The following is a 16521-nucleotide window of genomic DNA, read 5'->3' as shown; positions in this document are numbered from 1 at the left end:
GGGCTCAGCGTCTCTGGCTGGATAGACTCTTCTTCGTCTTTCTTCATGGGGACATATCACTGCTGTCCTCCAAAATGGGAACTTCAGAGGACCCGAGGATATTCAAACCAAGGCTATCGTACTCTTTTCTTCCACCTAGAGATACATCCCTGAACTAATTTTGCATATTCAGATATCCCTCCCACCTGCACCGGCTCCTTCCCCAAAAAGCATAATGCTGAAAGATGTTAACGGCAGGCTTTGTTCATCAATGGCTAGGAGCCTCAACCAGGGACAGGCTGTCCCCCCACACACACCCATTGTGTTCAATTGCTTTCTATTCCCATTTTGGGGAATAGAACATCTTCCATTTTTCATGCCATTTGACCTGTGGAAGTCCTACCTTTTCAATTGTTCCATTACACTGGGACATAGCTGGATTCATTCAGCATCTGCACACTTTCTGGGTACCTGTTATGAACTTAGCATAGCATAATCAGAGGCAGCTTCAGCGGGCCGTGGGCATCCATCACAGCAAAAGGCAGTGGTGTGCTCTTGAAAGGAACACCAGCAGCCAGAGAAGGTGAAAAATGGAGGATTTAAGGTGAGATACAGGGCTGCAAGCCAGGTCCGGGGAGCCCAGCGTCAGCCCTGCAGCCCCAGGCATGAGCATCACTGAGGATACTATGTGCTCACACTGCTCTCACATACTTCTGTGAGTCACACTAGGGTCATTTACAGGCTGTCATGTGTGGTCACTTCATCACCCCACCCTTCTCATTTCCTGAATCTTGCAAGATTGCCTGAGTCCCGCAGAACCGCCTCAGTCTCACTCCCACGAGCCGGCGGAAGAGGAGCTCCCACAGGCTCCCATTGTCCCCTTCCTCCAGTCCCCTCCTTGGGGCCGTCCCCGGACTTGGAGATAGATTACAGGGCTCCCAGCAGGCTCCCCATGGATCTGCCCTATTACCACGGCCCTCTGTCCAAGAGAGACTGTGAGACCCTGCTGCTGGAGGACGGGATAGACGGCAACTTCCTGATAAGGGACAGCGAGTCCATGCCCGGAGTTCTGTGCCTCTGTGTCTCGTGAGTAGTCTTATCTTCCATACATCCGGACCCCTACCCTGAGTGTGGTCCTGATAGCCCAATGCAAAAGAAGTTGTATTTCACTCTGACCTTGCAGCCCCAATGAGCAGAATGAGATACAGCAAGGCAGCGCTTGACGGGCATGCAAGGAGTGTGTCTGTCCCAGCGCCACCTGCTCACCCCAGCAGGACCCTCTGCAGAAGCAGGCAGGGGGTGGGGGTGGGTGGCAGCAAAGGGAAGGGCTGCAGGAAGCATGGAGGTGCCTGGGAGAAAGGCCCTTTCCTGGACAGGTTGGCTTAGTTGTTATGGAAGAGGCTAGATGTCCCGAGAGACTAAGTGTTCACATATATTCCGCCGGACCACTTAAAGTATGATTTCAAATTCTTTTAGGTTTGTAAAGAGCTTCAACATGCATCATTTCCTTTCATCCTCCTTAGAGCCTATCAAGGCCGGCATAAGCATTTTCTAGATGAAGAAACAGAGACCCGGATTTCTTGAATGACTTGCTTGTGTTAAAATGCGTCTGGCATTTCCAGAGAGTTCAGTGTGAAGTTCTAGCAGCAACTCTGCTGAAGGAGCTTGTTTAGACCCGGTTAGAAAACAATCCTGGGGGGCACCTGGGGGGCTCAGTCGGTTAAGCGTCTGCCTTCGGCTCAGGTCATGATCCTGGGGTCCTGGGATCCACCAGCATCCGGCATCCGGCTCCCTGCTCAGCGAGGAGTCTGCTTCTCCCTCTCCCTCTGCTCCTTCCCCCACTCATGCGCTCTCTCTCTCTTTCAAATAAATAAATAAATAAAATCTTAAAAAAAAAAAAAAAAAAAAGAAGGAAAACAATCCTGAACAGGTATCAGTGAGAACCTACCATCTTTAAATGTTCTGTTTGGAGAGATCACTGAAGTTTTTCTTCTACCTGCTAGAGGAATTAAAACCCAAGTGTGTCTCTGGATATGCTTCAGCACTTCTGAGAGTGAGGACAAAAAGGACTGTCGTGACTAACAGAATAGGCAGAGATCTCTTTGCTTCATTGTATGATACCAGAGATGCAGGTAAAAGAAAGATAGCCTGAAGGGGTTAACAGTTGGAATTTTCACGTTACCAGTGATGACGGGGCTGGGGGTGGGGGGTCAGTTCATGTAATTTTAGCTGTTGGTAATTCTTCTTTTGAGAGTTGCACAGTCATATTCTTTACCCATTTTTAGCTTGAGTTGTTTGTCTTCTGTTCCCTTTTATTCCCCCCAGTTTCTATGTATGAAGGTAAAACATTTCTTTTTCCAAAAAGGACACATGCACAAAAGAAAACTATAGACCAATTTCAATTTCAATTAATATCCATTTTCAAGAAACTACCAACAAAACAGAAGCCAGTAACATTAAAGGAGAAAATATACTATGCTCAATTCGGTCTATTCCGAGAAGTCAAGGATGGTTCCAAGTTGGGTAAATTAGTAGTTTAATTACATATTAGTAGGTCAAAGTTGACGAACTGCATAACTCGCTCAAATTTGCTTAAAAGGTGTTAGATAAAATTCAACATCCATCCCTCAATTAAATACACACACATACACACGTATGCATGCCCTTACACACTCTTAGCCATACAAAGCTAGATAGATACTTTCTTAACCAAAGGCCAGGTGAAGCATAGGAGAATCGCTGCTAAAATCATGAATGAGCCAATGATGCCCATTACCAGCACTACTAGGGAGCATTTTCCAGGAGATATGAGCAAGTGTAATTAGCCAAAGGAAATAAAGGTAAAAATTGAAAAGGAAGATGCAAAATTATTATTATTTGCAGTTGACATGATTTTATGCCTGTGAAATCTAAGATTTAATTGAAAAAAACCTAAAAAGTAAATTTAAGAAAATTCAATTAACAGTATCTGCTTATAAAATTGAAATTAAAATCAATAGCTTTTTCATTTAAAAAAAAACAGTAACCAGTAAGAAAATATAATAAAACAGGTCATTTACATTAGCAAAAAAAATAATAATACTCAGAAATAAATGTGACATGAAATGTGTAAGGTTTGTATGAAGAAAACTTTAGTACCTACTGGGGAACTCACTAGAAGAGGTACATGAAATTAGGGACTCAATTTGGAAGCATATCAGTTTACCACAATTAATCTATAAATTCGGTATGTTTCCAGTAAAAAAATTAACAGAATTTTTTAAGTTTTCTTCAAGGATCATAAAGTTTATTCAGGTGGGACATGGAGCACAAGGAACCTGCTAGAATAGCTAAAAATATTTTTTATTTAAAAAAAGGGGACTAAGGGCGCCTAGCTGGCGTGTGACTCTTGATCTGGGGCCTTCTAGGTTGGAGCCCCACAAGACGTGTGGAAATTACTTAAAAATAAAATCTTAGGGACACCCAGGTGGCTCAGTTGGTTAAGCGTCTGCCTTCGGCTCAGGTCATGATCTCCGGGTCCTGGGATCGAGCCCTGCATCGGGGGTCCCTGCCCAGCGGGGTAGTCTGCTTCTCCCTTTATGCAAACTGAAGGGACAAAAATATGAGCAGGAGAGTGTTCTTAGAGGAGACGGTATTTGAGCTGGGACCTGGAAGAGTGGTAAGATTTGATTACACGGAAATGGAAATGAATAATAGAACCTTTATGTATTCATTCAACACTGGGAAGCATGTTAGGGAGGGAAGGGGGCAGGAACAGAGGTCTAGAGGCAGGATGTTTTAAAGCACACATGAATCATACAGTGTTCCTGAAAGGTAGCTTGGAAACCAGCTTTTGAAAAAGTAGGTTTGGGATAATATTATGGGGTCTGAGAAGAATGAGTCCATAGATAGCAGGGAGATGTAGATGGTTTCCAAGCAGGCAAGTGACAAGACTGGAACCCTCCAAACTCCCAACTGGAGTGTTAGGAACTCCAATCTGATATAGGGAGGATGCACCAAAGCTGTCGGATGATGGCGATTGAGACCATTGTGTCTCCAGATGGGAGATGGTGAGGAATTAGCGATGTGGGAGAAAGTAGTGTGAATGGGAAAAGAAGGTGCAAGGGATGTCATAGAGACAGGAGACCTTGATCCAGACCTCAGTGTAGGTAGTCTCTACTGGGATTCTCTTTAGAAATCAACATTTATTTTCAACTGTTTTGTGGAGTATCAACCCAGCTTGTGTGTTCTTCTAAAGTGAAAGTCACTAAGGAACATGAAACATAATAATAACATCCAATGAAGAGGGAAGAATACATATTTGGGGGGCATCTGCCCATAATCAGGCCTCACCCTCTTCCCTGCCCACATCCCTGAAAGGCAGACACATTTCAGGTACCCTCAGGCTTAAGGCTCAGGTCAAATGGCCCCCATGGAAATGGGCATTATCATGATCCTTGTGAAATTTTGTTATCACACAGATCAGTACAGGCCATTCAATTCTGGTTGTTCAACGAGTATTGAAAATCTCTTATATGCCAGGCACTATGCTGGGCACTCAATTGGTGCCTTCAACACAGCTCAAAGCCTAGTGGGGAAAATAAAGAAATAAATGGGGAAAAGACAAAAGTACCTTGGAGTGTGTGCTGATGAGTACACTCACATTGGGGCGTATGGGAACTGAGAGGAGGGAGGGACCCATTCCTCGAGGTGTGGAGAGCCTCGGCGGAACTGGGACTCGGAGGATGAATAGTAGAACCTTTATGTATTCATTCAACAAGCATATACCGAGCACCTCTTATGTTCCAGATGCGGTTCTAGGCATGGGTGAAATAGTGATGAATACTACAGGGGTCGGTCTTGCCCTCACGAACGTACATTCCAGCAAGAGGAGACAATACGATGAAAACCAAACAGGGTCAGAGTACAGGGAGGGATAGAGAGGCTACTTCAAGTTGGGTAGAGAAAGGTTCCTCTGAGGAGGTCACACAAAGCAGTTCGTGCTTTGATACACAACCTTATGTGAACAAAGCCAAAATGATGTACAACACCAGAATTAGCGTATTTTCCTGCATCTACGCATTCAGAGCCACCATGAAGGTGCTTTCTCTGAGCCAAACATTGTGGTCGGCATGTCACATTCCTTATCTCATCTACCCTTTGTAAAGACATTTCTAGTAGGTGACATTATCTCTAATTTGTGGGTAAAGAAACCAAGCTTTTTATTAAGTAACTTGTCCAAGCCCAACTTGTCAACATGTCATTATGTCCCCTCTTACCAATGTCCCAGTGCCACTAAAATATGTTCAAGGTAGTGACCTTGGAACAGTGTTACGAAGTGCCCAAGCGGGGACTCGAGGGCTTGGCAGCAGACCCTGATCTGTGGGGTCCTGCCCTTCTGCTTTCGAAACACCCAACCTGGGTGGGCCCTTCTTCTTTGCTGTGTTAGAATGGCAGCATCCCAACTTACATGCTTTCACAGACCTAAACGAAAACATCATGGGGAAGTTTAGAAATAAAGAAAGTCACGTGGCGAGTTGGCCCAGCAGCAGACAGTATTGAGCAGAAAGGCCTGTGGTAAATGTGGACGGGAAATGTGACTCAATAGCAGAGCCTGATAGAAAACGCCAATGCGCCAAACCACTCTCTCTGCAGTGTGACTTTGTGTGAGAAGCTGAAACTGGGTCTGCCTTTAGAATCAGTAGAGTCAAAATGGAGTAGATGTGGGGAGATTCAAGGGCCACAGCTGCAGGCCTGAGGGGACAGGAGGGACTCTCTGTAGCCAACAGAAGGCCACAGTTGAGAAGAATCTCAAGGAGGAGGACACAGCAATAAGAAGGAGGAGTGGGAGACACCTGGGGGGTGGAGGGGGAAGACGGTTCTCCCAGATTCTGAGATCTTTGGCAAGACTCTAGAGCTCGCAGAGAAAAAGATATTTCAAGCGTTTTTATTATTTTAGAAAAATCCATTGTAGAGAAAGGTCTAAAAAAGAAAGCAGAAATGTTCTCAATTTCACCACATGGAGATTACCATTCCTAATATTTCAGTACACATGCCTCCAGACTGCTCTATATGCCCGTGCTTGTCTAAGGAAATATAAATGGGTACACAAATGGTTCGTTACACGTGACAGTTTGCGAACTGTTTTTTGTCAGTGCATTGTTGGTATCTCGCCACATCAAAGAAAGCCAATACACATCATCTTGTCATGATCGCTTACTCTTTTATTGATTGGCTCTATCATAATTGGTACCTAATCATGCATTTAGGTTATTTCCACTTTGGTCCAATGGACCCAATGTAACTTGAGACAATTAACATTTTTGTGCCTACATCTTTGAACGTTTGCCCAACTCTCTCCTTAGGATAAAATCCTAGAATTTTTGACATTTTAACACACACTGACAATTTGGTGCCACAAAGTTGTACCAAGGCACAGTCCAATCAAGACAAGTGAGAAGTCAAAAGTCTTAAAACACTCTTTATTGACGTGTGTTTCACACTTGTGTCAAGGCCTGGAGAAATGCAGAATACCTAGTTGACATCATAGGGCAGTCAATTCCATTTCCTTCAACTGACCTTTTAAAGTTTGGTTTAAAATAAAACTACAAACTCGAACGTGAAGAAGTTTCCCTGCCACACTGGTCATGGCGTGAGACTGACTGCTAATTGTGGACTTGTCGTGAACCAAGAAAGGACACAGAGACCCACGCACAGCACCTCACATGATGACCATTTGTAAGGCTAAACCCCACTGGAAAGAGTGAAACAATTCAAAGATAGGCCGAAGCTCAGATAATCTGTATTTTGACCTTTTCTTTCTTTTTTTAAAGATTTTATTTATCTATTTGAAAGAGAGAGAGAGCACACAAGCAGGGGGAGGGGCAGAGTGAGAGGGAGAAGCAGGCTCCCCACTGAGCGGGGAGCCCGATGCGGGACTCCATCCCAGGACCCTGGGATCATGACCTGAGCCGAAGGCAGATGCTTAACTGACTGAGCCACCCAGGAACCCCTATTCTGATCTTTTCCAACTGAAAATTTTCATCTCAACTGAAAGGTAATGCCAAAGATTTAAAAATGGTCTTTATAAGCCAGCCCTGTGTATTTCTCACATCTTCAATGGGGTTGAAGACTTCCATGGGATAGCCAAGAAAGTAGGCATTTCAATACATCGAAGTATTATAAACCTTCGAAATGATTGAGTGCCTGTCTGGATCTCCTTCCTTGTTGTCATGTCCAGAGCAGTCCTCCACTGTGGGTGATCTCCTTCCTTGTTGTCATGTCCAGAGCAGTCCTCCACTGTGGGTCACTCTCATGCTGGAGGTCAAGCCACCACATGTTTACTAAAGACCTAGCAGCAAATATAGGAAATATTTTTCTTCTCCCTAATGCCAAGACTAACCATGAAAAGAGTAAGAATCATATATGTAAAATGAACTTAAATTTGGTTTCTATATTAGAGCAAATACAAATTCTATTCATATACCTTTTTATGTCATGATCTTTATAGCTTTATTGAGGTATCATTGATATAAAATAAAAAGTGTACAATTTGATGAATTTTGACATTTGCATGCACTCATGAAACCATCACCACAGCCCAAATAATGAACATTTCCATCACCTCCAAAACTACCCTCGTGCCCCTTTATGATCTCCCCTTTCCACACCCCCCACTCAAGCCCCAGTGCACTGTCACCTGCTTTCTGGCACTATAGATGTCTATGTATTTCCCAGAATTTAATGTAAATCAAATCATAAAGTAGTAGCCCTTTTTGTCTGACTTCTTTTGTCCAGAATAATTACTTTGAGACTCATCCGTATAGTTCCGTGCGCCAGAGTTCAGTCCTTTCATTGCTAAGCAGTATTCCATTCTGGGGAGACATTACAATCTGTTTACTCAGCCAGATCAATTACAGTTGAAATTGGCATGAATATCTGCGACCAATCTTGTGGGCATATGATTTCAATTCATTCATATGTGGAATTTAGGAAACAAGGGAAAAAAGAGACAAACCAAGAAACAGGCTCTTAACTCTAGAGAACATACTGCTGGTCACCAGAGGGGAGGTGGGGAGGGTGGGGCAACAGGTGATGGGGATTAAGGAGGGCTCTTGTGATGAGCACCAGGTGATGCACCGGAGTGTTGAAGCACTGTATGGTGCACCGGAACCTAATACAACACTGTATGTCAACTACACTGGAATTAAAACTGAGCCCTTTCAACTGTTTGTTTTTGTGTTCGGATAAAGACCATTTCAGAGCGGTCAGTGAGCATGTAGAATCTTAGAAACGTAACCACTGACATTACTAACGGCTTATGTGGCAAACTCTGCTTTCAGTAAAGATATCAACTCTGATAAAGATCCAAAAGGTTCAAAACAGATTTTTTTTAAGTTGCAGAACAAGGGATGAGGTTGTTTGAAGGTGAACAAATCAAAGGAAAGTATTCAGAATTAAATTTTATGTCCTTAGCATTCCCCAACGGTGTCAACAGATAACGATTTTCCAGTGGATGGAAATGTTTGCATAAAAAATCCTCAGAACTCAGTGATGACCCTACTGATTCACCTTCCCTCCCTGCCTTCTTCCCTCTCTCTCCCTTCATCCCTACCTCTCTCCTTCCCTTTTTTCACGTCGAAAATGTACTAAAGGGGCGCCTGGGTGGCTCAGTTGGTTAAGCGACTGCCTTCGGCTCAGGTCATGATCCTGGAGTCCCTGGATCGAGTCCCGCATCGGGCTCCTTGCTCGGCAGGGAGTCTGCTTCGTCCTCTGACCCTATCCCCTCTCATGTGTTCTCTCTCTCTCATTCTCTCTCTCTCAAATAAATAAATAAAATCTTTAAAAAAAAAAAAAAAAGAAAATGTACTAAAAAGACTTATTCTACTTTAAATTTTTCATTATTAATGAAAATTTAATAAGATTTGGAGCGTTTGGTTTTTTGAATACTGTATGTCAGTTAATTAATTTTATTATTTATTTATTTATTTGAGGGAAAGAGACGGAGGGGGAGGGGCAGTGGGAGAGGAAGAGAGAATAGAATCTTAAGCAGACTCTGCGCTGGGCTAGGAGCCTGATGTGGGGCTCCAATCCCAGGACTCTGAGATCACTACCTGAGCCGAAACCGAGAGTCAGATGCTGAACTGACTGAGCCACCCAGGTGCCCCAATTAATCTAATCTAATGATAGTTTATATTAGAAAATACGTATTTATCTCATGTATTTTCCTTAATTTATACTTTTACTTGATATTTTATAATATAGTGATGATTTTTTAGATTGTAAATGTGTTTAAATGTACTAAATATTTAGTTTCTGTGATCTTTGCTTTTTTAATAAATAATATAATATTGGCATTGTCAGTTTTGTGCCAATATTGCCAATCTTAAGAAGTGCACATTTGGGTTTACAGATTGTATGCATTTCAGCTTTAGTAAACTTTGTCAAATTGTTCTCCAAGACATTAGTATCTAATTACATCCCCATTAGTTGTAGGTAGAACTTTCTATAGCTTTACATCACGGCCAATATTTTCCATAAGTAAACTCTCATGTCTTTGCCAATCTGGTATGAAATGATATCTAATTATGGTTTAATTTGTATTTCCCTGATTGATAGTGAAGTAAAACATCTCTTCATATGCTTAGTGGACATTTCATTAGCCTTTTTTAAATGGTACATTAGTGTTCTTATCATACAGTAATGCTTCAGTGATCTTCTCCCCGCCTGTGGACTTTCTCACTCTGTTAATAATATATTTTGACAATCAGAAGTTTTAATTTTAATATAGTGAGTTTATTAATCTTTTCTTAGGGCTTGTACTTTTTTTTGATGTAGGAGCTCCTTCCTTAACTCAAGGTCATGAAGTTGTTCACTTACACTTACTTTTCCTAAGCTCACTGTTTTGTTGATTCACGGTTAGGTCTTCAATTAGAATGTGAAGTAGGGATCCGATTTTATTTATTTCCACATTAAGACATTACCATTATTATTTAATAAATAGTCCATCCCTCCTCACTGATCTGCTGTGTTAGCTCTGTCATATACCAAGTTTTCAGACATATATGGGTCTGTTTCTGGGCTCTCTATTTTATCACATTAATATCTTTTCTACCCTGGAACCAGTTCTCACTGTCTTATTTATAGCTTTATAAGAAGATTTGAGACCGGTTAATACAGCCATCTGCCACACACACACCCCAATCTTATTTTTCTTATTCAAAATTGACCAGATTTGGGGTGCTTGGCTGGCTCAATTGGAAGAGCATGCAACTCTTGATCTCGGGGTTATGAGTTCGAGTCCTATGTTGGGTGTAGAGGTTACTTACAAGTAAAACTTAAAAAAAAAATTGAGCATATTTTTGTGCAAAGGAGGGACATGACCTGACTCACATTTTTGGGGGCACACAACTTAAAGCCATTTATTAAACATTAGAAGAAATAAGAATCAATGACAAAATACATTAGGCTGAAATCAAAAGTGTATCGATTGCAAGTAGATTACAAATATTTATGCTATTTATCTGTATGGGAAAATCTTTTGAACAAGTGGGAAAAGTTAATAAAGCTCTCTAAGTCAAAAAACATCTGTTTCTCATTTTTAAATAAGGGCCACCCTGGCTGTCGTGTAAAGAATAATAATTTATGACCTCAGAGAGAGAGAGAGAGGAAAAAATTGCTAGAACTATGTCCTTGAATAGATGACAATGGGTGGCCCCCAGTGGAAGAGGGATTTGTTCCAGAGAATGGCGTGCAAAGTTGGTGCATGGTTACAAAGGCTGAGGATGGGAGCCCACAGGCGAAGAGCTGTGGCAGCTCAGAGTCTGGGAATTCTCTTCCGACTGCTTGAATCTCTGTGAAGTTATTAGTGAGGTGAGGTGTTTGGGGTGTCCAAAGAAAGGGGACAGTGTACAATCACTATTGAGGGAACGGGGAAATCACTGATTGCCTGGAGCACCAAGAGCCCACTGGAGGTCTGTGGTCATCAATTGGAAGTGAGACCAGTTGGCACCCCAAGGGAACGAAGACAGGTGAGTGAGAACAGTGGAAAGTGGTAAGGCCAGAGGACTGGAGGGTCTGTGGTCAAGGGACTGATGCGGTCAGCAAATAGAGGAAAGGATCTGGGAGTGGGGATCAGAGAATGGGATGCGTGAAATTCATAGTATGAAAGGGTCGCAGCTACGGGCAACCAAAGCTCAAAGTCATAAGCCTAAATCTCTCATTCTCAAATAAATAAATGAAATCTTTTTTAAAAAAGAAAAAGATCATATTTGAGCAATGTCTGTCTTTAGAACTTGAAGTATAGGGCTTTTGGACTGGTTAACACAGAAGCTCCATTTGTTTTAATCTTTCATACTCCTCTGGTGGAGATTTTCTTAGCTGATAATACAACAACATAATTAAAAATGAAGTCATTTAAGAATTTAACATACGATAGTTGGGTTTCAAAGAACTACGTGATCAGACAAATGCAATGTATGGACCTCATTTGGATCCCGATTTGAATGATACCTCTGTGAAAGAAATTTTTTTATAAAGATTTTATTTATTTATTTGACAGAGAGCACAAGCACGGGGAGTGGGAGAGGGAGAAGCAGGCTTCCCGCTGAGCAGAGAGCCCGATGCGGGGCTCAATCCCAGGACCCTGGGATCATGACCTGAGCAGAAGGCAGACGCTTAATGACAGAGCCACCCAGGCGCCCCTGAAAAGAAATATTTGAGACCTCTTCCCAGATATGGGATACTTTGTCACATGTGGACACAAACTCATGTGAAATGTTTTGTTGCTTGCGATGTGATTTGGGGACACCCACTGGCTTATTCTGGCCTCAGGAACCCCCACAAAAAGGATTGGGGTTTGAAGTCAATGGCCAAAGCCTCCTGACAATCAGTGATCAAATCCTCTGTACCTTAAAGCTCTAAGTTGCTTTCCAAATTCCCAATTCAATCAAATGATTCTTTGGCATAGGTGCAAGCATGGGGCGGGGGGGGGGGGGGGGGGGGGTGGGGGGGGGAGGGATCATTAGGTAATCTGAGCCTCATGTCAATGTCTTTCATTCTCTCTTTTTTTTACACTTTAATATTTCTGGGTAATCAGAACATGTTAAACAGTTGATAGAGACATTTAATGTATGCATTTTCCTCCTGGGAAGCTATTGTTAAATTGATCCCTTACAATTAATGGCATCTTGGAATTGGAGAAATACAGTAATGTATTTATGTTATGTCTTGCTTTGGAAATTGCTAGATTGGGTCTATTATCTAGATTCTGGTTAGATTACTTAGCCAGTGGAGCCAGTTCCGATGAAGAACAAGAGCACAATACATCATTTCCTTGGGCGAAATTCCCAATGTTCTCTTTTTTTCATTAACACTAACTATCTCTAATAAAGTTCAATGACACATCATTTAGTAAACAATACAGGAATGGCTCAATGGTGTTTTTTTATGTTGTATCAACTGAGAGCTAAGTGAAAAAACTAGAGAGAAGTACCAAGACCATGGAAATAGTAAATTCTCTCTCCTCATCCTCTTTGCTACAAGCCCAGACTTCCACCATCAGAATAAGTGTTCCCGTTTCCAAGCCTTTGTCTCTTTCAAATTCCCACAGATGAGAATGCCTGAAAATGATCAGTTTCTTTTGGGGACCCAAGATTGCCAAAGGCATTGTGCAGAAAATAGAGCGGTAGGTAGAAGAGACCTGGTTTTACATATGAGAACATTACGATTCACACAGTCATCTTTCCACAGGTTTAAAAATTTCGTCTACACGTACCGAATCTTCAAAGAGAGACATGGGTTTTACAATATACAGGTAAGAACATACGAGAACTCCTGTAACAAAAGACTGGGGGAGAAGAACCTGAGATCATCTCTTGAACCTGAGATGTGGCCATGGAGAGGCATTTTAAAAAGGGAAGCAACATGCAGAGTTAGAGTCAGATCCATAGTAAACCTTGTCTTTCTCTGAGGGAAATAGGGAGAGTTTTTGAATATTCAAGGCTGTTATTCAGACGTGTAGACCCTGGTTCCCCCCGTGGTCAAATGCACCAGGCTGGACTCCAGGCGAGGTCGCCATCCAATTAGAAGACACACAGTGACCAGGGCGGGATGGAACGGGAAGGTGGGGAGCAGTCCGAACACGTAGGAAGACAAGTGAGCTCCACGATTGTATGAAAATATAAAGGGAAGCATCAGTCAATGGGCAGTCTTAGGGGTTTCTTTAATTTTTCTGGTTTACTGAGCATTAAGCAGAAAACCTTTTTGTTCTGAAATAATTTCTCTGGCTTAAGAAGTAGAGTATAATATTAACTGAATCTTTACTAGCAAAGAATCCTGAAATAATCTTTTTGAAACACTTGCAGACAAGGTTAAGCAGATTTTTCACTGCCAGATTTCTTAGAATCTTCAATATGCTAATGTTCATTGTGAATATCTAAAAGAAATTAGAATATACTGTGATCCCCAAACACACACACACACACACACACACACATCACACACACATACATGTTTAAGTATATCTACCTGTGTGTGTGTGTATAATTTTTCTTTTCTTACAAAGGACATTACAAAGGACAAACTGACAAAATTTGAATAAGCTCTGTAGATTAGTAAGTAGTACTACATCAAGATTAATTTCCTCATTTTAATCACTGCAGTGTGGATATGTAATGTTCTCGCTTTTTGGGAAATATTGATGTATTTAGGGTTAAAGAGCTATCATGTCCACACTTAATCTCAAAATATTTTTTTAAAAAGAATATATATTATGTATCCCTATAATCGTACACGTATATACATGTACATTTAGAAAAAGAAAATGAAAAGCAAATATGTACAATATAAATGTTAACATTTGGGGTGTGAGGGGTGCCTGGGTGGCTCACTTGGTTAAGTGTCTGCCTTTGGCTCAGGTCATGATCTCAGGGTCCTGGGATCGAGCCCCATGTTGGGCTCCCTGCTCAGCGGGGAGCCTGCTTCTCCCTCTCCCTCTGCCTGCCGCTTCCCCTGCTTGTGCTCTCTCTCTCTGTGTGTGTGTGTCAAATAAATAAATAAAATTTTAAAAAAAGAATTAAAAAAACATTTGGGTTGTGGGTGAAGGATATATATAAAAATTTTAAAAGTATTTTTTCAACTTTTCTTCAAGTCTGAAATTATTTCAACATAAAATATTTTCTAAAAAGCAACTTATATGAACTCTTTCCTTTGTCGTGCATGCTTTGGGAAATTGTGATAATTCCTTAATACAGGGCAAGCGACAGGCAGAGGGAGAGGCAGCCTTGCTCTGAGGGCTCAAACCACTGCTTTGAGGTGTCACATTGCACATACAGTGGATGGTGATGAGTATCTTGTATTTTGGCAGACCGTAGAAGGTGCTCCCAAACAGATCTTCTCAAACCTAAAGGAATTGATCTCCACATTTGAGAAACCAAATCAAGGGCTGGTGGTCCACCTTGGACATCCGATAAAGCAAGCCAGCTTCTGCCCGAGATGGAGACGATCACAGATAAAGCTGGATGGTATTTACGGTAAAAACTCTTACGTGGGGGTCAGAAAGGAACCTTAGTCCCATTTCTTCCACTGGCCGACTTTGTAGAATTTATACAGATACACACCCTGTTCTGTTGTGTTATCTCTAAAAGACTTTGCCCACAAAAAAGCAACATCAGCCTTGTTGGGAAGCAGTGTCTTTGAGCCCCGGAAGGTGGCCAACACACGGAGTGCTCTGCCTGGCCAGTCAGGAGAGCAAGAGTGGTCCCCGGGGCGTTCTGGAAGAGCTGACCTCACACCCATCCTGTGACCCTGTGCGAACCACACGTTTGGGAACAGATGGACAAGCAGGCAAAATTTTCAAATGAGAAAATTGCTTTGATGCCCTCCCCAAGGCCCATACTGGTACATTTTGCTCAATATTTGCTGAGCATTCATTTATTTAGTGTTAGGGGACAAATTATTCCAGATATATCCCGAATGGAATTAAGCCATGGTGGAAAATGAGAGATGGCCAGTAAATTTGAGTGCAGAGAATCCACACTGAGGGCCTCTCAAATCGTATCACTAGCAGCCACAATTGCTTACTTGCTCCCCGTGAAACCTGCCCTCAGAAAATCATCCCTCTAGTATTTGTCAGTTACAACGTGGTTTGAATTGAACACAGATTTCCTGAGACATTTACGGCTTACTCCTGTTTTCCCATGGTGGCACGTAGGGTCACATTCCCAAGCAGAGGGATTTCAGTTATCAGTGGCCGGGTGGAGGGCACTGGGGGGAGACATGCTAGCTAGGGAGAAGGGCAGAGGGCAGAGTTCCAGGGAGCCTGCAATCACCCCACATTCTACTGTCTACTTAAGTCACCCTCCGGGCCACCAGGGCAAGCTTCTCACCTCCCAGCAAAACTAAGCATGGGTTTTTAATGATAAGAATAACAACCCCTCCTCTGCCCCCTGCCCCCTGCCAAGGTCTGTGCACCCATGTACACGCAAAGTCACTTCCTATAGATTTAGCTACAGGTGTAATCCCACGGCCATGTTCCACCAAAACTTACAGGAACAAAAGCACAAAAAGGGGCAGAGCTCGAAACCCAGGAATGTTGTGCACTGCAGTCCTTAGGAAAACCCAGATGAGTTGCTGAGGGTGGTGGGGGCAGTGGCCGTTATCTGTCCAGCAATGATATAATAATCACAAATGCCAAGGGGAGAGTTCTTTCAAGATCTTTCTCAAGAACTGGGTGGGAGTCTTAACCACCCCGGCTGCCCACGCTTGATTAGCCCTGGTAGGTAACCCCAAGTCTTCAGCTACCAAAGGGGAGACATCTTCTCCTCAGCTCACTGGCTTCCTCCCCTTCCCTTGGCCTCCTTAGAATAAGCCTCAGATGTTCTCACTCTGAGGGAGACACAGGTTTTCTGCTGGAGCAGAAAACTTGGATGCCTAAACTTATAAAGAGACCCCCTATTTTGCCCGGGGAGCTCCCTGTGATACACCCGCCCTTGAAGATGTCACTCTGATGTAGCATCGAGGTCCTCCTGTGCCTGGGGAAGAGGTCTTCTTTCCCTTGAGTGAGGTTGGTCCGTGCAACTCCCGGAGTTGCCTCATGGATGGTCTTCTGCTTTTTTCCCCCCAGAGAACAGTAACAGTGACTACGTGGAGGTCTTGCCTTGAAGACAAGGAGACTGAACAAAGCAATTAGAGAAGAGATGGGTGACAGCTCTCACTGGCAACCCTGCTTCTCCTGCAGGTGTGGTTCTGGAAGACTGAGCTCTAGGGGACAATTCAGACTCTCCTGGTCTGGGTGACTGAAGACATTCTGTCCACCAACCTCAGAGAAATTATTCCCCACATCCCTGCCTCCCATGCATACACCATGAGCAGCTTTGAAACTCCTTTCCGCCCTCTCACTCTTCTTGCCTGGAATAGGACAGCCTGAACCTATTCTCCATGGTTGATGCCCTCCTGCAGACTAGCGATCTGAGGCACAGCTTCATACAGAAGAGTGCGCACTTGGCCATGAGTTAGGAGCCTGAGTTCCAGTCCTGTGGCTATGAGACTTTGGAGAAACCTCTT

General features: G+C 42.9%; 1 protein-coding gene across 1 annotated transcript; it reads left to right on the top strand.

Annotated features, from left to right (window-relative positions):
* Positions 1-931: 931 nt before the first annotated feature.
* Positions 932-16119, top strand: SH2D1B (SH2 domain containing 1B). Its single transcript, XM_032422203.1, has 4 exons — positions 932-1065; positions 12709-12772; positions 14324-14489; positions 16082-16119. Exons 1-4 carry the CDS (start codon positions 932-934, stop codon positions 16117-16119), a joined length of 402 nt encoding a protein of 133 aa, XP_032278094.1.
* Positions 16120-16521: the final 402 nt, after the last annotated feature.

Source organism: Phoca vitulina, unplaced genomic scaffold (genome assembly GCF_004348235.1).
Source record: "Phoca vitulina isolate PV1807 unplaced genomic scaffold, GSC_HSeal_1.0 scaffold26, whole genome shotgun sequence".
NCBI lineage: Eukaryota > Metazoa > Chordata > Mammalia > Carnivora > Phocidae > Phoca > Phoca vitulina.
This window is presented reverse-complemented; position numbering and strand designations above follow the sequence as displayed.